Source organism: Pogona vitticeps, chromosome 5 (assembly GCF_051106095.1).
Source record: "Pogona vitticeps strain Pit_001003342236 chromosome 5, PviZW2.1, whole genome shotgun sequence".
Lineage (NCBI taxonomy): Eukaryota > Metazoa > Chordata > Lepidosauria > Squamata > Agamidae > Pogona > Pogona vitticeps.
Window position 1 is genome coordinate 60247997 of NC_135787.1, and position 24427 is coordinate 60272423.

Consider the following 24427-nt stretch of genomic DNA (forward strand, 5'->3'; position numbering starts at 1 on the left):
CAATAATTTTAACTTTTCCAACAATTATGATGAATTACAAATTCAAAGGAGAAATACATGAAATAAATATACTTGTGTTCCAAGTATTTACCCTTAAAAATCCAGTATCCACATTAGGCATGGGTGGTGGTGGGGTCAGTTTTGCTTTTTCCTGGCAGTCCTGATCCCATTAGTGATCCAGCAGTAATTTTCTAATACTAAAAGCTTCCGATTCTCCCCAGGCTCCCAAACACTTCCTTCAAGCCAAAAGGAATTCCTAGAAGGCTCAGAACCAGAAGCAGGCAGATAGGATGCTTTAAATTAAATTAAAGGGTAACATTGCAGTCTGTTGATGTCATGCCCATGTACACCTGTGTAATTGCTCAACAGGATTTCAGCTTATCTGATGAAATAAAGTGAATGTCGTAGTATAACAGGTAGCTCTGATGGAAGCATTTTACATAGTTATTAGGAATGTCTTTATTTGTCAAACAAAAAGAAGCTAGATGTGTTGTTACAAATGAAGAGAGTTACCCATGACATCAGTCATGAAGCATAATCCTGTGTGTGTATATAATAAAATAATGTGTGCTGTCAGGTCATTTTTGATTTATGGCAAGCCTTTTCAGGGTTTTCCAGGTGGATAATACTTAGAAGTGGTTTACCATTCCCTTCTTTGGGTGGCATCTTACTTTGGGCTTGTCCAAGACCACTCAGACTTGGAGTGATTGTGATTAAAGGAAGCACAGTGGGGAACTGAACTTCCCAACCTCAGGCTACACAGCCAGATACCTAAGCCACGAAACTATCCAGCCAGCTAGTTGAGTATGCTCAGAAGTAACTCTCTTCTATCTTAGCTAGGACCTATTCCCGGGCAGATACACTGCAGTCACTTGCATTTTATCCTCAAGTACAACTGTGTGATAATTAATGGGTTACAAACAGCAATGCTTTAGACAACTGTAGTGGCAAATCAAGTAAATTTGCATATGAAGTCAGCAGGAAATGCATAACAACATTTAATTAATGGAAATATTTTCTTCTAATCACAGTTTAGCTCTGAGGGGTCCAGAAGACAAATTTGCCATCTTGCGTGGTGCATCTCATTCGTGTTCCCAATCTGATGCTTTTCAAAAAATTCTGAAATTCATTAATCTGTGCCCCTTTATTGGAGTATATTTTACAGTATTTTATACAATGCTTGCTATATCAATCTAACCCTTAATAGAGAATAGTAAATTGCTCTATTCTTTTCAGTTATTCAGGACAAGTATTTCAAAATAAAATACTTGTCCTGTTCACCGTCATGTTTGAACATTATGTTAAATTGATTGTGTTGTTTGGCTCCATAAATCTTTGTATTATAGTTCATTACTCTTAGTCATCAAAGAAATTATTTATCATACAAAATTTTAAATACCCCTGTGCATTTCGGTTATCCTTTTCATGTGTATTGAACACTTTTTTATTTGAGACTTTCTAAATACTGATTTTTATTTTAGGTTTTTTAAGGTTTTTCTAAAGGCCATTATTGGGGTAATGCATCACTCTTGTAAGACAAGGGCATGAACCCATTTAGTATTCCCAGTTAGAATAGACCTGCTGAATTCGTTTGTTGTTATGTGCCGTCAAGTCACTCATGGCGACCCTATGAGTGAGCGATCTCCAAAATGTCCTGCTCAGCTCCTGTAAACTCAAGCTAGGAAGCCAATCCATCTCATGTTTGGTCTTCTTTTCCTGCTGCCTTCCACCTTTCCCAGTATTATTGTCTTTTCCAGAAAATCCTGCCTTCCCAGGATAATCTCAGTTTCTACATTTATGCCTCCAGAGATAGTTCAGACTGGATTTGATCTAGGATCCACATGTTTGTCTTTCTCTCCTCCAGCGCCACATTTCAAACGAATCATTTTTTCCCTGTCAGCTTTCTTAACTGTCCAGCTTTCACACCCAAACAGGGTAATTGGGAATACAAGAGTGTGAATGATCTTGGTCTTGTTCACCAGTGACACATCCTTACTAGAGATGGGGGTATTCATATTCATCTGTGAACACAAATGTCCCCACACTGGTGGAAATAACGAGGGGACCGGACTGTCCACTCACAGTTTTGCCACTGCCGCAGGCTCCGCAGAAGCTTCCTGTCGCACTGTTCTCCACAATGGATTAGCCGCTCTCCGACCTAGCAGAGAGGCTTGTCATCCTGCCTCCTGCCAGGAGTGAGTAATCGATTGTGGACAATGGTGTGATAGGAAGCCTCCGCAGAGACAGCAACAGTGGCAAAATCGTGAGTGAACAGTCCAGCCCCCTGGGGCCGGACCCTCGTTATTTCCACCTGTACAGGGATATTGGTAGACAAATACTAATACCCCCATCTCTAATCCTTACCTTTGACAATTTTTTCTCGTTCTTTCATTGCTGCCCTTCCTAGTCTCAGTCTTCCTCTGATTTTTTGGCTACAGCCTCTGTTTGGTCTGATGATTGAATCAAGCTATACAAAATCTCTAATTCTTTCAGTTTCTTCATTGTCAGCACTAAAGTCATGTAGTTCTTCAGTAGAATTTACCTGGTCATAATTGACTCATCATTCAGCAATCAGGATACTTTAATTAGGATAGCAATTCTAAATCAGGTTAAGATATTTTAAACAGGTCTGAAAACAAAACAGGCAATTACAGGTTAATTTCTATGATACATTTTTCTTTGTGCCATTTGTAAAGAGAAAAATCAGTTATAGTTCAAACAGGCTAAGCTTTTCACCCAGTCTTCAAACAAGCGCAGCAAAGCTCCACTTTCCATCTGTCTCCAGTTATTTTTGAAACTTAATTTCATGCCATTATCACAATGGAACATGTGTATTAGGAAAGTTGATGTTCTAGGAAAAGTGGTGACATATTTAGGTATATGCAAACTGCTATAGATTCCTAAAGAAGAGATCTGGGTTGTAACTTCAGAGCTAATTGTTTGTTGTCAAGTCAATTCTGACTTATGCTGACCTTTTTCAGGTTTTCTGTGTAGGGTGTACCCAGAAGTGGTTTACCATTCCCTTTCTGGGGACATCCTCAGACTGTGCAGCTTGCTGTAGGCCACACAAGCTAGCTTTTTTGTGATGTACTGTGAAGAATCAGACTACCAACCTCTGGCTCGGCAGCCAGATACCTAACTCGCTGTCACATTCCCAGGGGTTACAACAGCAGAGTCCGATAAGCCAGTCCTGTGTCAGGAATTCAGGGAATGTAGAGCCGATATCCAAATACCAAAGCCAACTCACACAACATAGTCCAGGGTCAGAGTCCAAAGCCAAAACACACAACGTAGCCCAGGGTCAGAGTCCAAAGCCAAGGGTCCAGAGAACAAGGTTCAAGGTTATCAGGAGCATGGATGCAAGCCAGAGATTTGACTTCTTGCTTCCACACTTTCAGCCATCTGAGAGCTGTTTATATAGTAAAAACAGCTCTTGAACTGCTGGAAGTCTTTTCATCCTGTCAGAACTCAGGGCTAGTTGATTGGATGTTTCTGCGGGCAGCCTTCAAGCGATCCTCTGATTTTTTTTGTCATAAGTCTTCCCCGAAGCCTGGCTCTCAGCCTGTCTACTGGGGGAGGAGAATCTGGAGGCGATTCAGGTGTTTGTATTTCTAATTGCTCAGCATTCTCCTCAGCTACAATTAACCCTTCAGGTTCCAGATCTTCGACTGCACTCATGACACTCGCTGAGCTATCCAGCCAGCTAACTTCAGAGCTCAGGCTAGTAGTACCAATATTAAAGTGACAATATTACTCCTGACTTTGGTGGAGGGGCATAGCTCCAAGTGACAGTGATGTTATTCTAACATTAACATTACAAAGCATGATGAGTAAGGTTTGTATATCATTCAGTTGTATATATCATTCACCATCATTGAGAGGTGATGATTGCTCCAACACTGGAGGCATTCAAGATAAATTTAGACAATCATCTGGCAGATATCCTTCGATTTGTATTCCTGCACTGAGCAGGGGGGTTAGACTTGATGGCCTTGTTCGACCCCTTCCAACTTCATGATTCTATGAATATTACAAACACAATTAACCTTGCATTTTTTGGCAAATTTTAAATAAATATTCAAAGCAATAACATCAGTAATTCAGACATAGAACAAACTACCATGATTCCCCAAAAATAAGACAGGGTCTTATATTAATTTTTGCAAAAATGCATTAGGCCTTATTTTCAGGGGAAGTTTTAATTTTTTCATGTACAACAATCTACATTTATTCAAATAGAGTCATGTCATCTTCTTCTGGTTAAAGCACAGTGGTGGAGGATGGGGTTTCACTTAACTGGGGCTTATTTTTTGGGTAGGGCTTATATTACTGTATGAGCATCCTGAAAAATCATACTAGAGCTTATTTTCAGTTTAGGTCTTATTTTCAGGGAAACAGGGTAGATGGTATGAAAATACATGCCCCAGAGTTCCATTTGCCAACAAGGTGCTAGAATGGGAGTTGCTTATAGAAAAGTTCTACAAATTCTCTTTAAACAAAACATCAAGTATGAAATCCCAGCATATCTCTATCTTCCAAATCCCTTAGGTCACAGTAGTCTGGAAATGGCCATTATATTTTTGAATTTGTACTTTACATACAGGCCCAGTTACTAGCTGTGAATAAAAGAAGGCAGTCTAATTAAATTTTACTAGCAAATCAAAACACCAAATACTTTGAAAAGTAATGAAAGGTTTTTTGACTGTAGAAAAGAACAGAGATTTTTGTGTCAGCCTTCATAATGAAATGTTGATAATTCTCCGCTGTTGATTGTTAATATTCATTTGTTGTTATCAGCATTTACTGGAGGAATACTAAAAATTATATCATCACTTTCCAATCCTTGACATTCACAGTACCAGAGATACTAAACTCTTGCTAAGTAGTAAAATAGACTAGTTGGAACATTTTGAGTAATGAATATTTAGAATCCCCCAAAGTGGGAATCAATCTTTGCTTTGTTGCACTGAAGCCATTATAGTGAAACAGTGTAACTGACAGTAGATTTGGCCTCAGGGATTTTGCATACGGGTAGTAAACTAAGGCAGCAATAAAACATGAGCAGTAGGGAAGTCATGAAAAGGAATTTAATGTGAAGTACATTTAAAATATGAGATAATTCTGGCAATCCTCCAGAAATGATGATGTTTAGACAGGATTGTGGTGTTGGGAATAAGGAAAAATTCATGTTAAGATGTGCAAAAGAAAACAAAATCAAAGACATGAAAATATGAGGTAAAAATTCCATTGTAGAGAAATTATTTCATTGATATGGATGTAAAGCACTATTAAAACGAGAGATTGAAAAAAATCTTTTTATTAATAGCCATACCATTTTCAACATTCTGAAGCATAATGTGCTGCACATTGTGGAATCATTATCATTGATTCCATCAGTTAGGCTAATAATTTTAATCGGAGTGAAACAAAAACGAAAAAGGGGGTATTAACATTCTACAGGGGAAAGAACTATCCTTGGTGTCACAAAGAATATGTACATTGCCATAGAAAAATAAGAGCTTGAGCCAGTAATCTATAAACAAGAAACACAAGCCAGAAATCTGGATCTAATATATGGAACCTTTATAGTCCTTACACTTGAGGACAGTGCTCCCACTTCAAGTGCTGCCTCACTGCATAGTATTGGTTTCAGTGTTGTGAAGGAACACAGGGTAATGTAACCACATAACCTGCCTAGTGGGAATATGCTTCTGTCTCTGAAGAAACCAATTCACACTCCATTTGTGGGGCTTTAGAAGCATTTTGCACCTCCCCAGCTCCCTCCTTGTCCCAAAACTATTTGCAGCTCCAGTTTGAAGAACATTTTGGGAAGTACCCAGGAAAAAAGTTCTGAAGAAAGGTCTTCCCATTATCTTAAAAAAAAAGAGTGCATTGAGTGCTGTTGCCCAGTTATTGATGATAAAATAGGTCATTGAAAATAAGGCACAACAGTCACCGAGTCTTGTGAGAAAAAAAATTTTTCTTCCATAATTCCTAGCCTCACTAATTGTTGACTGTAATAGACACCACTGAAATTCACATGCCTGCAACACAACATGGTTTATCTTTTCTTGGTGTTGATTTTTTTTTTTTTTTTTTTTTTTTTTTTTTTTGCTTATTGATACTGTGTCACCAGCATGATTCAATCAAAATTGGCTCTTCGAAGGAGATGTAATTGCATTCAGCAGTTCCATGCAGTTGAAAGCTCTTGCTTTATTACAGCTTCTAATCACATGGAAGGCTCTGATCGCATTCAATCTCCCTGCAGGTTTACAAAATGGAACACCTGAATAGGGCTGTAATCATGGTGGAGGAGTGGACTCACATTTATACCCCATTTCCACATCTCCCATGTGCTAGTCAGGCCTGCAATTGGTCATGTCTGAAAAGGAATTTGTAAGGGTATTCTGCTGAGCATATGTATACAGAACTTCTGGATCAAGATTCCTAATAAAGCAGGGCTCCCAGTCACAGGTATGGTGTAAGCAGGCTGAGCTGAATGCATTTACAAGATTTTCTCCATACCTCTGTGGATAAAAGGCCTGCTCTTCAGATGGGGTTGTTGAGGTGGTGCTTCTTGCACTCCCACATGTTCACCATTGTTAGAGCCTTAGTCATGCAAGCAAGTAGAGGAATAGGACTTTAGCCGTGCTTGTTTTATCCACTGGAATATATAAAATACTAGACAAACTGCCAAAGTGTTTCAAGATTTTTTATTTTAGGAAAACCTTTCATTATCTAGGATAGAATAAGGGAACAGACTAAGAGTGTAATTGCCAATGTATTCTCGAAGGCTTTCATGGCCGGGATCCGATGGTTGTTGTAGGTTTTTCGGTCGGTTTGGTTGTGTTCTGGAGGTTTTTCTTCCTAACTGTGACGTAGCAGGCCACTCTGATGTCACTGCCAACTCAGGCCTCTCAGAATGCCCAACACACCACTTCACACTCGCTGCCACCAATTGGAATGACTATTTAAGAAGGACAAAGGTTTCCTTCAAAACAAAACAGGTTTATTGAAATAACAAAATAAAATATGTAAATCACAAGTAGCTAATCACGATGTCAATCATGTTTCTTATTTAATTAATCACAGACTTTCTCTCCCTGAATACGTAGGCACACAGGCCTCTAAACAAGCTCTTTCTCTCTCACACTCCAGATCTGATCTCTCACACTCTCTTCACACCCCTTTTTCTTCCAGCTCCTCCCTCTTCAGCCCCACCCTCCGTCACCCCATTGGCTGATGATTCACTACCCAGCTGTGACGGACAGGTGAGGTCAGGGCTACCTGTTACACTAACGTTCCTAATGCCGGCCACAGAGACTGGTGAAACTTAAGGAAGAAAAACCTCCAGAACATGGCCAAACAGACCGAAAAACCTACAACAATCAGTGTAATTGTCATTTGTCTTATTCTCATGTGTATGGAAAAGAATTACTTTTTTCATGAGCAAATCTTCGATGCTTGCTGTCTGTGTGTTTTCCTTCACAAAGTGAGAGATATTAGTTTTGTGCAGAGACATTTTGTACAAATTGATGAGACCTCAGAGGAAGGAAGAAGAACCTGTTGTTATAATGGGGACAAGAAACCTTGCAGGGACCACCGGTGTTTCAACAGGCTGTCTCAGCAATGTCTCATCAGGATAAGTAATTTTACAAGATTATATTACATGCTTTTGATGAAGAGTTGTTGTTTAATTGGTGCCGTTTTGTTGTTTCTGGTATCGAGGAATATGTTGTGCAGTACTAAGGAATGGCCTGGCAGGAAACAGTATCACAGAGATTACTGGCACAATTATTTTGTGGTTGGTTGTTATTATTTATACTGCTTTGTATCTTTGTAATTATAGTTGATTTTCCCTAAACCAGAAAATATTTTAAACAATGAAACATTTCTGTGATTCCTGGCTACAACTGTGTTAGGTCTTATTTCTGTCATCTGAAATTAAATAAAAAACATTCTCTGTAAGAAACAAATGCAGTTTTGATTATTTGTTTTATCTCCGAAGCATAAGATTTTTTTTTACATGATATGCTTTCTTTATCATCAGCAATGCATCTATTTGGCCTCAACTGGCAGTTGCAACAGACTGAAAATGACACATTTGAAAATGGAAAAGTGAATTCTGATACTGTGCCAACAAATACTGTATCATTACCTTCTGGTGAAAATGGTAAGTGCTTGCCTAATTTAATTTCTGTTTTCAATATGCAATGAAAAAGTTAAGTCTCTAACAGTTGGTACTAATTTTTGTACATATATTGAAATTACAAAATGCAAACTTTTAATAGGAACAGGGAATTGCCATGTGGCTTTTTTATCCTTAATAGTTTTGAAGAAATTAAAATTTGGTAAGAGAAAATCAAAACTTCTTAGAGCACAATACTTATTAATTAAAATATTTATAATCATTTTTAGGTGGTGTTTTTAACAACATTTTATACTTTGTGGGATTTCATTAAGCATTGATGTTAAACATAAGATCAGGGCTTTTACAGGTACTTGGGAGTCCCTAAGATGGCAGAACCCTGCAGTCTAGGTTATTTTCTTGGCCCAATAGACACAAATGGCAGGCTGGCATATTTAAGCACAAGTACATTCATTGAAAAGGTTCTAAGGATGAACCATTGCATTTGGAAGAGCCGTAGTTTGTGCTAGAATACACGCTTTGTATCCAGAAATTCCCAGGTTCTTCAGTACCTGACATCTCCAGGCAAGGCTGAGAGCATCTCCCAATTTAGAAAAGCCCTGAAGATCCATTGCTAATTATTTCAGCCCAGATTGAAGATAGTGCAAGCAGCATGGCTAAACCAGAGATGGGAAGTCCCTTACTCTCAGTGGGAAACCAAGAAAGAACATCCCTCTTTTGTCTGCACAAGTTCTCCACACCAGAGATGTCTTGCAGGATTTCTTTGGTGTTTTGTGAATGTTAATATTTTTTCCTGTGGGAAACACCAATTTGTGTAAAATTATTAAAATTCCTGCGCAGAATGGCATATTTGTTGCGCAGAATTCCACAGAAAGGGCATTGAACTATTCAGAATTTAGCAAAATTATAGGCACACAAGCAAACAAACCAAAAAACTGTGAACATTGTATGTGGGGAGGTGCCTTATTTTCTGGGGAAGTTTGGAAAAGTAAGTCTCAGTGACTGGTCTTGGCATGGCAAGACTCAGAAAATCACCAAGAACATTTTTTGAGCACTGCTCAACTATTCTCAGCTAAACTAATGAGTGTCCTTGTTGGCTTGTTTGTCTGTCTCTGAAAAGGCTCAAGACTTTCCTTGTGTAAAGTTCTGTGCTTTCCTCTAAAATACTCTTGTGTTAATATTGAAGTTGTATGCTTCTTGATGTCTTAGACTCTTAGATTGCATGTGCCCTTTTTGGGTAATAGGTAAAAATCAAATGCTATCCTAATTTTAATCTAGAAGGCTTTAAAACACCAACCACATAAAGGGATTACTGTATATGTTACCAACTTTTTCTGATGTTGCCTTTTAAGATGCTCTAAATGTTAATGAGCCCCTGCGGTTTTGGCTGACAACTCAATACATGGAAAACCTGGTTTAAATGGTTGATGTGTGCTGAATTTACTGTCCTATTTTCTTTAAATGTTTCCTGTTCATGATGCACAGCTGACCTCTGTGTCCCTATAAAAGAAGACAGAAAGCTGCCTGTTTCCTACCTATCATGGTTCCAAAATTACAGAAATGATGTGACTCAATTTCCCATAGCTACCATTTTTAGACATCTTGCCTAAATGAAAGCTTGTGCCCCCTCTTCTCTCATTTCTTTTTGCCTCAAATCTGTGCCTTGCAGTTTAGTAGTATCCATTATCTTTCTCCTTACGTGGGTGGTTCCCAACTTACAGAAAAGAACAGGAGAGAAAATCTGTTCTGCTTCATACCAGCTGCTGTGGTTGCCACATTCTTCATCTGTGACTAAACAATGGCAGACTTTTATAAAACCTCAGTTTCACTATCACTGTTGACATATTGAGAGAATGACAGAGAAGAGAAAGCACACACTTTTCTAAAACTGATGATGTACTGTATCTTCACGGAAATCGTATAAAATTAGATCATTATCTTTGATTACATTTAGTAAAGCTTATTGAAGTAACTTCTTATAGATGATATGCAGTTAACAGTTCATGATGTCTAATGTTAGAATACTAGTTATAACATTATGGAGAACAAGATGTAATTCTTTTATATATTAGATTCCTCCCCCCCTCTTCCATTATAATGTAGTTCTTCAGGGTCAGCTGCAGAAGAGGTGGAATATTAGTGGAGAAACACACTATCACCTAGCTGGCTGCTTTCTGATGAGTTGCTTGATTCCACAAGTCACTCTTTCCTTCCTACTTTACTGTAGTTTTTTTCTTATAGCTTCTTAATGGGCAGTCACCTTTAAAGCAGTGGTAGGCAGATAAGCCCATTTGTCCTAGTATACCTTTTTCCACTACAGAGTGCATTATATTTGAGAGCCAGTTAATACTCCAAGAAGCCTCCTGAGTAGCGTATGAACCCCACTGGTTTGAGAAGTGACAATACTGTCTCCTGACTTCTTCATGTTACCCGCTCTTGCTATATTTAGTGTACTTCAGGAAGAAAACTTTCCCTAAGTTTAGGACAGTGGGGGTTACAGTAGTGCCTCGACTTATAAACGTGCCTACTTGTGACCATTTCAAGTTACAAGAGTGGGTCTTGGGGGGTTTGTTTCTTTGTTTGTTCCCCCATTTCCAATGGGTCTTGGGGAGTTTGTTTTTTTGTCCCCCCATTTCTAATGGGTCTTGGGGGGTTTGGTTGCTTTTTTGGGGGGGGGTTTCCCTATTTCTGATGAGTACTGCATGCGTCCCTTGCTTTTTCCTTTGATGTCTTTGCATTTCCGAACTGCCCCCTTTGTTCTCTGTGCATTTCTGATCTGCTCCATTTGTTTTCTGTGCATTTCCAATGGGTCTTACATGCTTGATTGCTTTTCTCTCTCTCTCCCCCCCCCCTTCAGCTGGAAGGGATTAATCGCATTTCCAATGAGTCATGCAGTGATTTTTACATTTTTTATTTTTTATGATTTTTTTCCTTCGGCCAGAATGGATTATTTGCATTTCAATGCATTCCTATGGGAAATAGTGCTTTGACTTGCGACCATTTCGAGTTATGCCCATCTTCTGGAACGGATTATGGTCATAAATCGAGGCACCACTGTACTTACATTCTGATTTAATCCTGTAATCATCAAATAAAGGAGTTTTAGAATAATGAAGGAGTCTGTAAGCTGATTGAATCCAACCCTCTGCTCAATGTAGAAACTGGTTGGCTCTGTAATGATTATTTCCTTAGTCCCTGCAGCTTGTAATGAATATTTACAAACAAGTTTTCAAAGTTACACTACATAAAACTTCAAACTGATCCAGCAATCAATCATAGTAATTACTTAATATGTGCTGTGAAAAAATCATACAATGTCCAAATATTTCTCCCTAATTATTTTGTGACTTTCGCTATCTGAGTAATTATGATGTGGAAAGCAAATCATCCAAGGTGCAGTGTAATTGAATAGAGTTTGTTCTCTCCCCTTCTTGCCCTCCCTCTTTCTCTGTTTTTCTTATAGATGTAGCTTGATTAACTAATGCTGCATTTACTGTCTCTATTTTACATGGGAGTTGGACAAATTAATTTAGATTTGCAAATAATTATTGTAGATTTCAGTGAGCTAATTCAAAATATTTTACTAGCTGATACTGAATCAATTTATTTTTTTAAGGTGACATGCCCAAAGGAACTTTCTTGAAGTTGTTAGGGTACTGAAATTTGAGGAACAGCAAAACATTAATTGTTAGATGAAAATAAGTTTTCTGCTACAACATTTCAAATGTTATTCAAAATTCTTCATTCTAATTAAATGCTGTCTTAATTTGTGAGACCCGAGGCAAGGCTATAGAAGTGCTTGTCGGAGTGTCGTCCTCCTTTAAGAGAGAAAAGGAGACTCAAATGGAATTTACGGCTAATCGCGTCGCAGTCAGACATCAGGGTATAGACACCTGTGATTTGGAACAGGGTGTGAGGAGACTGTCAGTAGCTACCCAGACAGGGATAGAAAAGGCGGGAACACGGATGGGGGAGCGACCGTTGGTAGAGGCGGAACATGATATAAAAGTAGTGCGAGACAACATACCAGGGGGTTGGGAATTGATATGGGTGGAGGTTCCCTGGACAGGGAAATTTGAGAAAGTGAGGGTGCCTCGAGAAGAGGCAGATTACAGATGGCGAAGAGGTTTCCTCCCCCCCAAAACCATCCTATTGGGGAGAATCAGAAGCTAGAGAGTGGTGGAGAAGGTTGAGAGAGGAAAAGGAGGCAGTAGAGAGGGAAGAGAGGGAAAGGAAAGCATGGCATCTGGAGGAGGCTCACCGGAGGAGGTATTTACCAGATCCTGGGACCCCTATGCAGAGGGAGCCGACCCCTATGACCTGGAGAGGGGAGATGAGGAGACCTTACCCCTGATATATGTGGACAGCGAAGCTAAGGAACCGGGTGAGACTAACCCGTTTTCCAAAGGACCCTGGTATGATCCAAGTTACAAACCCTTTTTACAAGATGTATGGACACCCTCGTTTGACCTGTTGGCGACAAGAGAAAATAACAATGACAAGTTTAATGTTGATACTTCTTTATTTGATGTTCCAATAAATCCTAGTTCTGTTTTTCAAAAAACTGAGCATCCAGTGTTTGTGTCCGATAAGCCTGAGGTAACTATTGAACCTTCACATAATTTAGATCTTTTTTTAAATAAGTATCTGTGCAAATAATGTTTTTTATTATTATTTCTTTTATCTGTGACAACTTTGACGAATAGAGTTAGGAAACTGCATTAATTATTTTTAAAGGATGTATAGTGTTATCAGAGATATTTCGAATTGGATGGTTATCAGTCCAAGGTTAAACTACACAGCTGGATGGCATACTATTGATTGTCTTTAAAGTTAATCTTATTCTTTGATAGTCTCTTTAAAGCTGCGCATAATCACTGAAAGCTTGAAATTATATTAAACTCTGCCTTGCAGGAGACATTGTTAATCTCTTTATATCTTGTTAAATCATATAAAATGATTCTCTATATTAGATTACATTTTAATAATTACTTTTATAGATTGGCTTAAATTTTAGCCCAACCATTGGGTAAATAAATGTTGCCATAATTTGATTGATTTGGGCTGGGAAAGGATTCAAAATATAGCCATGAGAAGGATTTCTTTCTTATGTACTTTTATTTAATCCAGATGCCATAACTAGTTCTATTGACAATATTTCCACTTGAATAAGGATTGAAAGATTTGCAGATCAAGAGAAGAAGCATGAATATTCTCCTTTAAATGCAGTGGAAATATACTTTAAACACCTTTCTGATTCTTACAGTATATGTCCTTATTACATGAAACAGGGCCACTGGCTAGGTTAGTGGCCAGAATTAGGTAACTGGTTTCCCTGTCTCCTTGTTCACCACTAGAAAGGGCACGAATCATTAAAATGACACGTTGGGATGGGTCATGGCTAGCTATGAAATACCCACGACCCTCAGAAAAAAACAAACTGGTTCAAATTTCATTTTGGGAGGGGGTTGTGCCTGGTGGGAAGGAAACCTAACACCTCTGTCCCCTCCCTCTGCCTCATTGCCTCCATACCTGCTCCTGCCGCCACCCCCTCTTCCTTCACCAGTGCCATCGTCGAATACAGCACCCCAGCATCACTTCCAGAAGCCAGGCCTGCTGTCTCTGTGCATGTGTTGGCCTATCAGGAGGAAGAGGAGGAGGCAACAGGAGCAGGTAGGGAAGTGACGAGGAGAGGAAGGGCCAGACTGAAGTAAAATAAAGCACCAGGTGCAAAAAAAGTTTGGTGTTTAATTTCAGCAAAATGGGATCCACAAACCAAACCACGAACCAGCCCAGTTTGTGTTATTTTCAGGGTCATAGTTTAGTTTGCGCCCATTTGTACTCACCATCAGTTTGCCGGGTTTGATAACTGGAACTCTGCTTTGCATTTAATGTGCCTAAAGTTCCACTTCAAGAGGAAAGAAAATAGTGTAGGTATCCAGGGCAGTGGTGATAGTGCTGTTTTATTGTAGCAATTGAGCAGTTGCTTGTGAATGTCTCTGAAAGATCACGAAATTTCATATTTTGTGAGTGTATGAATAATGTTCTTCTGTTAAGTTTCTCTTACAGTCATGGCCAAAATTATTGACACCCTTTCAATTTTGTCAGAAAATGCAACCCTTCTCTCAGAAAATTGTTGCAGTTGCAAACGTTTTGATACTCACATGTTCCTTTCTTTCGTGTGTGTTGGAAGAACACAAAAACACAGAGAAGAAAAGTCAAATCTGATACAATCCCACACAGAAACCCAAAAAGGCACTGGCCAAAATTATTGGCACCTTGTCTAAATTGTAAGAAATAATTGCTTTTCAAGCACGTGATGCTCCTTTAATTTTGTATTTAGACACACCTGTCACAAGTAAGAGGGGTGGGCAATATAGTAATCACACTTGAAACCAGTTAAGATGGAAAAATGTTGACTCAACCTTTGTGTTGTGTGTGACACTGAGCATGGAGAAAAGAATGAAGTGTAAAGAGTTGTCTGTGGATTTGAACTAAAAATTGTGGAAAAACATCAACAATCTGAAGGCTACAAATCCATCTCCAGAGGTCTAAATGTTCCTATGTCCACTGTGCGCAATATAATCAAGAGGTTTACAGCTCATGACACTGTAGCTAACTTACCTGGACGTGGATAGAAGAGCAAAATTACTGAAATATGACAATGAAGGGTTGTTCGAATGGTGGATACAGAACCCTGATTAACTTCCCAACAAATTCAAGCTGATCTGCAGACACAGGGTACAACAGTGTCAGCTCGCACTATCCGTCACCATCTGAATGAAAAGGGACACTGTGGTAGGAGACCCAGGAGGATACCACTGCTGACACAAAGACATAAAAAAGCAAGACTGGAGTATGCCAACACATATGTGACAAACCCACAATCCTTCTGGGAGAATGTACTGTGGACAGATGAGACAAAAGTAGAGCTTTTTGGTTAAGGACATCATGGCACTGTATACAGACAAACAAATGAGGCATTCAAAAAAAAGAACACAGTCCCTACAGTCAAACATGGTGGAGGTTCAAAGATGTTTTGGGGTTGCTTTGCTGCTTATGGCACTGGATGCCTTTGTGTGAATGGTATCCTGAAATCTGATGATTACCAAAGGTTTGGGGGCACAACATAGTGGCCAGTGTCAGAAAGCTGCGTCTCCACCAGAGTTCATGTGTCTTCCAGCAAGACAATGACCTGAAACATACTTCAAAAAGCACTCAGAAATGGCTACAAACAAATCACTGGAGAGTTCTGAAATGGCCAGCAATGCGTCCAGATCTGAATCCCATAGAACGCCTGTGGAGAGATCTCAAAACAGCATTTGGGAGAAGGCATCCTTCAAATCTGGAGCAGTATGCAAAAGAAGAATGGTCCAAAATTCCAGGAGAGAGGTGTAAGGAACTCATTCATGGTTACAGGAAGCAATTGATTTCAGTTATTTTTTCCAAAGGCAGTGCAACCAAATATTAAGTTAAGAGTGCCAATAATTTTGGCCAGTGCCTTTTGGAGTTTCTGTGTGGGATTGTATCAGATTTGACTTTTCTTCTCTGTTTGTTTGTGTTGTTCCAATGCAAACCTAAGAAATGAACATGTGAGTACCGAAACATTTGCAACTGCAACAATTTTCTGAGAGAAGGTTTGCATTTTCTTTTTTTCTTTTTTTAACTTTTTTAAATTAATTTTCCAATCTATCTACATTATTTGTGCTTATCAGACATCGTGTTACATACTTGCTTACAATTATTTGTTTTTTACATCTCAGTGTCTTCTCAATTATCCCCCCAAATTCCGACCTTCTTTCAAACCATTCATATACAGATTTTAGTATATAGTATAGCTACTATCATAATATTACTCTCATATTATATAAAGTTCTCAATATCTTCTAATAACATTCTTATTGAAAGTGGTTCCAGATCCATGACCCAGCTTTATATCTAGTTTAGTCTGCCTAAAATAAAAAGTCACCATATTACATCTTTACCGTGATTCGGGCTCCCTTATTTCAATTTAGTTCTCCTTTTAATATATAGAATATACCCTTTTACAGATCCAAATGATAAATATAAACATGTTTCCAATATTAAGGGGCCCTTCCTTGTTTTCCCTTTTTTCATCTTTCTAGGTAATTCCCTCTCTGGTTCCTCTTTTTTCATTCCCTGCTATATCTCTAAACATGCAGTCATCTTTCATGTCCTCTAAAACCATTTTGTAGATCTGATTTATGTCCATTTTTTGTATTTGGTCTATCTTCAATGACTCTTCCAGGCTTTTTTTGGTTAATTTTGCTGTTTTTTTTCCCTTTGTCTTCCCTTGGTACTCTCCTCTGGTCCAAGACTGATGTTTCTCTTAGATTAACTTTCTCAAGCTGCTGCTTGGTTTGGCATGCATCATCTGTGATACTCCCATTTCCTTCCTTGTTGTTTTCAGTTGCTTGTGGACTATAGTCCTTATGTTGATTGGATAATTTTGTCTCTTCATAATGAGATGTCACGGTCATTAATATTTGTTGAAGGATAAATTTTACTTCATTCCAAAATTGTCCTTGTTGTGCCATTCTGTTTCTGCTGCCTAGATGCTTATAAACAGATATTCCAAATTTCCAGAGTCATTTCAGGAGTTCCGCTTTGGCTATGTAGAGTTGAACCAAATTCGACCCAAGGAACAGTTTTTGAAAAGTCCACTTTAGGGTTAATTCCAGCCAAATGCAAAGAGAAGCTCACAAGGAGATAAACAGTTTTTCAGCCTTAAGCAACAACAGAATGTCCAAGGCCACCTCTTCTGGGAATCATTCCAAACACTTTAGATAGACAAAACAATGTCCACACTTAATTTGCATGAAGGTCTCTTAAGCTTATAACGCCAGGTTGTAAATATTCTTAAAGTATAGTTTTAAAAAGTTACTTTCTTCAGCTATCCCTCTCACCAGATTTTCTGCCACTTTAGAAAGTTACTGAGATAAGATAGCAATTCTTTTTTTTTCCATATGTACCTGTAGGGGTACGTAGGCAATTAGTTGCAAAAGAATTCTCACCCAATGGAAAAACAGCGATGTCAGGTGCTGTTCCTTGCTTCTCTCAGACGGCTGCCAGCTACTTGGAAGCTAGCCAAAGCTGCTTATTTCTGCCCATTGGCTGATTAGGGAGTTTCCTGGATCGAACCGGGGTGGCCGCCGCCCCCCGTGATCAACAGGTTTTCTCCCCCGGTTCACCACCCCTCCAGGGTGGTTCCGACACCCTACGGTGTCCCAAAACGGGTCAGAATTCAGCCCAGGGGACAGAGCTCTGTCCTCCTGCTGCTGTCTTGTCGCGACATCAAGCCGGAAGTCAAGGTTTGCATTTTCTGACAAAATTGCAAAGGTGCCAATGTTTTTGGCCACGACTGTAAATAATTTGTCTTTTTCCCTCTCATGACCACCAACCTTTTAAAAGCCTCCTTATTAAAGAACATTTTCAGCTCTCCTCGGTGCTTTAGTTATTAATTTTTTTATATCAGAATTAGTGGCTAGATTGTAGTTTTTAAGAGGTAGTCATGTTAGTCAGTGCTAGCATTTCGGACAAAAACAAAACAAAAATACAAAATAAAGAAGACAAAAACATTGTGGTACCTTAAAGATTAAGTACCATATTTTAACGTGAGCTTATTTTTTATTTGTGTTTTGGTTTTGCCTGAGTTGCTAGATTATTTCTAAATAACAATGCACAAACCTTTTCCATTGCTGTGCTACAGTTGTGGTTATTTTGAACTTTCCACAGTGACTATCCAAAATCTATTTCTGTACACAGTAGATTTGTGCCCAACATGTATAGGTAATAGTTTTTTCAATGTGTGTTACTTTACACTTACAAAAGAGCAAGACTGTGGGCCCACTTTGTCCAGACACTGACAAGATTCAGTGAGAGCTAACAAACACATACAAACAGAAACAAGAGAAAGATACATGAGCCAGGCAAGTCCTCCCACACAAACTGTAGCTGATATCTTTGTTGTACAAAGCTTTCTCTTTGTTGTAAGATCCTTGACTGACTGAGTGGAAAGGATTCAAGATAATGTTAGCATTCAGTAGCATTACCAGTTGTATTCTGGTGTGCCTCTGATTGCTTTGTCTTTCTGAATAAATGTTTTCTAATTTAAGATACAGAAACTGCTGTGTTGATCTTCCTTTGTGCTATAAAGGGAGCAGAGCGTGGAGTGTTAGGTCGGAAAATAAATAGAACGTGCATATTACTTTCAACACAAAAAAATTAAAAATAAATCATTGCTATGAACATGGAAGTCTGAAAATGCTGAAGTTGTTAAATTGCCTCAACATCAAAACCTTCACTAACCAAACAGAAGTTGTTGACCAACCAAACCTCTGCTACAGAGTTGTGACCACCCAAAAAGTCTAAATCCAACAATATATGATTTCCTTCTGCATCAGGATGACCTTGACCATTCATCCTGTTTGGTATCACCAGCTTCTGTCTATACCATGATGCTTTGGTGTGGTCCATCAGTGCCCTTGGTGGCCCAAGAGTCCCATCAACACCAACAACTGCACCAGCTTGATATCAAGCTCATTTCCACACTGACATCATCAATGTCAAAGATCCTTGACACTAACCTTTTAACATAGAGCCTCCTTCAAAATGGAGAACTCGATATCGACAGACTTCTCACACTCGACCTCAGATTGAGCTGCTTTATGAATCTGATGTTGATTGGCAGTCAGTTGAATCACCTCACAGTGCCTATCCCTCCAACCACGGATCCCAGCCTCAAACACCATTGGTACTCTTAATCTCACCTGATTCAGATCTGGCAGACTCAGGTCCACTGTCTCCAGCCAAAGACTTCTAGACCAGCTAATGGGTAAGTCCCTCAAGCTGCAGATTCATAGGCCTGTCACAGAACCATCAGACCACCTCTTTGACCTCATTTCTAAAGACACTACCACACTGGTCCACATCTCCATGTTTCCTTCTCTTCTCAGCACAGCTAAGCGTGCCTGGACAAAGCCGGCTTCTTCACATACTATTTCCTGAAAAATTGACAACCTTTTCCAGGTTCATGATCTGATGCTGTCTTTCTACAAAAACAGCCTGCCCCTAACTCCATTTTTGTTGAGGCTTCTCAGTCTTGCTCTCAACATTGACAAAACCTTATTCTATCTAACAAAGACAGTTGATGCATCAACTCCATGGGACACTGCTCTATTCCTCTGCATTACCCCCCCCAAATTTTTTATACAGTGGTGTCCCGCATAGCGAGGTTAATCTGTTCCGGATTAACCTTCGCTATGGGAAAACATTGTTAAGTGGAACGGGGAAACTTCGTTTAATGTGTTCCAAATGGGCTCAAAACTCACCGTTCTCTGATGTTTTCCCATGTTCCGGTGGCCAATTTGGGTGTCCCGGCGGTCATTTTTGTGTTCCGGCGGCCATTTTGGGTGTCCCGGTGGCCATTTTTTGTGTCCCGGCGGCCATTTTGGGTGTTCCGGTGGTCATTTTGGGTGTCCCGGTGGCCATTTTGGGTGTCCCGGCGCCCATTTTGGGTGTCCCGGCGCCCATTTTGGGTGTCCAGCGGCCATTTTGGAACCGCTGAACAGCTGTTCCCCCATCGTAATGCGAGCATGCCCTCGCATTAGCGATGGGGAAATCCGCATCGCAATGCGGATTCATCGTTCAATGGTGTGCTCGTTATGCGAGGCACCACTGTATATGCCGACATTACCCCCTTGATTTGAAAGGAAGGAAATGATACATTTTTGAATTCTAAACCTTTTTGAATCTACACAGGCTGTGTACCAAACTAGCAGGATGCACCAAATTTGATAAAGATGTGCACTATTTTTTCTGGAATACATTGCACACCAGCTATGGGGAAGTATAGGGAGTAGTAAGGTGTCCAACGTGCCTAGCAAGTTGCATTAAATTTTTGCTGGCTCGCAGAGGATTTAATCATCCTCAGTGGTTGCCAGAGCCCTGCTAGCAATGAGGTGTTTGCTAGAAACTTCCAAGTTAGGGAGTGGTGTTTCCTACCACTTCCATCATTCTGTGTGTGGTGTGCAAAAAAGAACAAAGGTCATGTCACCCATCCTGGTGCCACAGCCCAACATCAGAGGACCAGTGCACTATTTTTTTTTATCATCATCAATGGAAAACTCAGCAGTGGCCAGATGATTGTAAAAGGTCAGTTTACATTCCAATCCCAAAGAAGGGCAGTGCCAAAGAATGCTCCAACTACCGCACAATTGCACTCATTTCACACGCTAGCAAGGTTATGCTCAAAATCCTACAAGGCAGGCTTCAGCAGTATGTGGACCGAGAACTCCCCGAAGTACAAGCTGGATTCCGAAGGGGCAGAGGAACTAGAGATGAAATTGCTAACATGCACTGGATTATGGAGAAAGCCAGAGAATTCCAGAAAAACATCTACTTCTGCTTCATTGACTACGCAAAAGCCTTTGACTGTGTGGACCACAGCAAATTATGGCAAGTCCTTAAAGAAACGGGAGTGACTGACCACCTTCTCTATCTCCTGAAAAATCTATATGTAGTACAGGAAGCAACAGTTAGAACTGGATATGGAACAACTGATTGGTTCAAAATTGGGAAAGGAGTACAACAAGGCTGTATATTGTCCTCCTGCTTATTTAACTTACGTATATGTAGAATACATCATGCGAAAGGCTGGACTGGTTGAATCCCAAACTGGAATTAAAATTGCCAGAAGAAATATCAACAACGTCAGATATGCAGATGGCAGAAAGTGAGGAGGAATTAAAGAACCTCTTAATGAGGGTGAAAGAGGAGAGCACCAAAAATGGTCTGAAGCTCAACCTCAAAAAAAAAACCCTAAGATCATGACCACTAGTCCCATCACCTCCTGGCAAACAGAAGGCAATGACAGATTTTACCTTCTTGGGCTCCATGATCACTGCAGATGGTGACAACAGCCACGAAATTACAGTAGATCCTCGACTTACAGAATTAATCTGTATTGGAACAGTGGCCGCAGGTCAAAAAGTCCGTAGGTCGAGGATCCATTTCAAATAGGAATGCATTGAAAACCATTGAATCCCTTCGAGGCAAAGAAAAAAAAATCCCGGGCTTCCAAAGCTGCACCCTCTGCCCTCTGTCTTCCCTCCCCGGTGCCCTGTGCCTTCTGTCCCTGTGTGGACAGAAGGCAGAGGGCAACAGGGACGGAAGACAGAGGGCAGCGGGTGAAGCTTTGGAAGCCCGGGAAGCCGGGCTTTCTGAGCTGTGCCACCCGCGTTGCCAGCTTTCGGTTTTCCAGGCTTCAAGACCCCCTCCGCTGCCCTCTGTCTCCCGTCCCTGGTGCCCTGTGCCTTCTGTCCCTGTGGCTCTCTCTCTCTCCACCTGTGGGGACAGAAGGCACAGGGCATCAGGGACGGGAGACAGGGACGGAGAAGGGAGTTGTGAAGCCCAGGAAGCTGAAAGCCAGCAGCGGGGGGGCCAGAAGCAGCTCAGAAAGCTGGCCAGGGCGCGGAATGGCGCGGCGGGGGACCTCCGGATGCCTTCCCCACCGCCATGGGAGGCCTCTTGGAGGTCCCTGCCACTGCCAATAGTGCCTCCGAAGCACTATCGGTGGCGGGGGTGGACCTCCAAGAGGCCTCCCATGGCGGCGGGGAAGGCATCCGGAGGTCCCCCTCTGCCGGCGCTGGCGCTGTTGCTGCTGCTGGGAGCCACGCCACGCTGGCCAATCACAGCCATTCTCGGACTCCTGGACAGTCCAGGAGTCCGAGCATGGCCGGGATCGCCCAACGTGGCTCGGCTCCCAGCGGCGGCGGCAGCGGCGGGGGACTTCAAGATGCCTCCCAGGGCTTTTCCGCTGCCACGGGAGGCATCTTGGAGGTCCCCCTCCACCGCCGATAGTGGCTCCGAAGCACTATTGGTGGTGGGGGGAAACCTCCGAAATGCCTCCCATGACGGCAGAGAAGCACTGGAAGGCATTTGGACGTATGACCTACAGCCTACGGACTGGAAGGGGGAGGTGGGGGAAGTGCCAAGCTTTCCCCGCCTCCCCCTTCTGGTCCATAGGTTGATTCTCCGGCCGCAAGTCGAAGTGAAAATTTACAGCTGGAGAAGTACGTAGGTCGAAAAGTACGCAAGTGGAGCCGACCGTAAGTCGAGACTCCACTGTAAAAGGCGCCAGCTTCTTGGGAGGAAAGCGATGACAAAGCTAGACAGCATCTTAAAAAGCAGAGATGTCACCTTGCCAACAAAGGTCTGCATAGTCCAAGCTATGGTTTTTCCAGTAGCGATGTATGGAAGTGAGAGCTGGACCATAAAGAAGGCTGACTGCTGAAGAATTGATGGTTTTGAATTGTGGTGCTGGAGGAGACTCTTGAGAGTCCCCTGGACTGCAAGGAGAACAAACCTATCCATTCTGAAGGAAATCAACCCTAAGTGCTCACTGGAAGGACAGATCCAATACTCTCATGAGAAGAGAAGACTCCCTGGAAATGACCCTGATGTAGGGAATGTGTGAGGGCAAGAAGAGAAGGGGACGACAGAGGATGAGATGGTTGGACAGTGTTATTGAAGCTACCAACATTTTTGACCAAACTCAGGGAGGCAGTGTAAGATAGGAGGGCCTGGCATGCTCTGGTCCATGGGGTCACGAAGAGTAGGACACGACTTAACAACTAAACAACAACAACATTTATAAAGCTTATTAAGCACATTGAAATCCTGGACTTGTTTCTTCCAAAGTAAACCAGACTTTGGAAGAGTATAGGAGTGCAGACTTTTAATATATATTTTATACACACATTTCACTTATTTGAAATGTAGTGTTGGAAAAGAGTTTTACAGATAGCATGACTTGTCAGAGAGATAAGGAAAGCAAGTTAAGTGTGGACTCTCACTAGAAGCTAAATTAAAATAACCAAACAAAGCATATTGTACTACAGTGGCATCATGAGAAGACAAGCTCACTGGAAGAGGCAGCAATGCAGGAAAAAGTGCAATACAGTAGGAAAATAGGGAGAATACACATGAGATGGATTGACTCAATAAAGAAAGCCACCGTCTTTGCTTGTAAGACCTTTTGTTTGGTGTTGCAGTCAAAGCAGGACCAGGAGCAGAGAGACAGAGATTCTGATTTGGGGAATAAACTATGATACTCTTGCCTGCTTTGGGGATGAGAAATAGAGAAACACAATTGCTACACCCTTCAGACATCTAATCCAAGGATGTCATCCTCTCTCTCACATACACCCACCCTCCCTCCCTAAATTTTCTACAATCTTACCTTTAAATAAGCTTGATGAATCTACCCTTCCCTCTCTCGCACCTTCCTTCCCAACTTATTCAGCTGCAGCGGAAGTAATCATTCACAAGCCGGCTCCCTACATCCTTTCCCTCCCTTCATCCTTCAGTACTCTCCTCTCCCACATCAACAGTCTCTTCTTTTATGCTGTTCCCTACTTCCTTTCCAGAAGGTTCTCTCTCTTTCTACCTTGCAGAAGGTTCTCTCTCTTTCTACCCTTGTTCAAATGCCAAACTCTTCCTCACTGAGGGCTCGTCCTATCTCGGACAGTACAACAAGGAGGGTTGCCAGATATACCTCCAAGCAGGCTGGTGCTTGAAGGAGTTCTGGGAACAGCAGAAGTCAGCCTTTGCCACAGACCAATGGCCTCCTCTCACATCAACTCTCAGATCTCACTCTGTGCTCTATTTTTTTCTGATCTCTGAATCTTAACTAAACTTTCATCTTCTGAAATCTACTCCCACAATATTCCAATCATGCTAACCAATTAGCATTCAGTCATTCAGCAGCCCATCATACTAACATTCCGCCCATACATATCCATTACAATGCTATTTTCATACTAACCTGGTGTAGTAGGTAATTATAGGTAAATTTTTACATAGAAGCTCCAAATGGGTGAAATTGTGACAGGAATACATTCATTCCATTTAGTTCTTGTTCTGTTCTGTAATAGCGTAAGATAAAAGGAAATATTCTTCTTCTGATTTTTAAAGTGTTATTTTCACTATCCTCAGTTTCCTCTGAAAAGGATATATGTTTGACAGTGTTTTCACAGTTGATGCAAAGAGCACTTTTAAATGCCCATTTGCAGATATTTCTTAAAGTAATATGGAACATAGGTGTTTGTAGATGAAGTGTATGTTCTGCCTAGTGTAGCTTTCTTTTTGAATTTGGAGTTACAGAGAAAATAAATTTCTAGAATTATTCTGAAATATTTCTCACCAGACAAAACCAAAAACAAAAAGGTATAGAGATGTTATTAATAGCAGAAAAAA

General features: G+C 40.8%; 1 protein-coding gene across 10 annotated transcripts in view; it reads left to right on the forward strand.

Annotated features, from left to right (window-relative positions):
- The window catches only part of TENM3 (teneurin transmembrane protein 3), a 1852170-nt gene that overhangs the window by 1668312 nt on the left and 159431 nt on the right, over positions 1 to 24427 (forward strand). For all 10 annotated transcript variants that reach the window (XM_078393883.1, XM_078393884.1, XM_078393889.1 and 7 more), the window contains one exon: positions 8051 to 8173. In XM_078393883.1, the coding sequence (XP_078250009.1) occupies positions 8051 to 8173 (123 nt within the window). The remainder of the gene's footprint in view (positions 1 to 8050; positions 8174 to 24427) is intronic.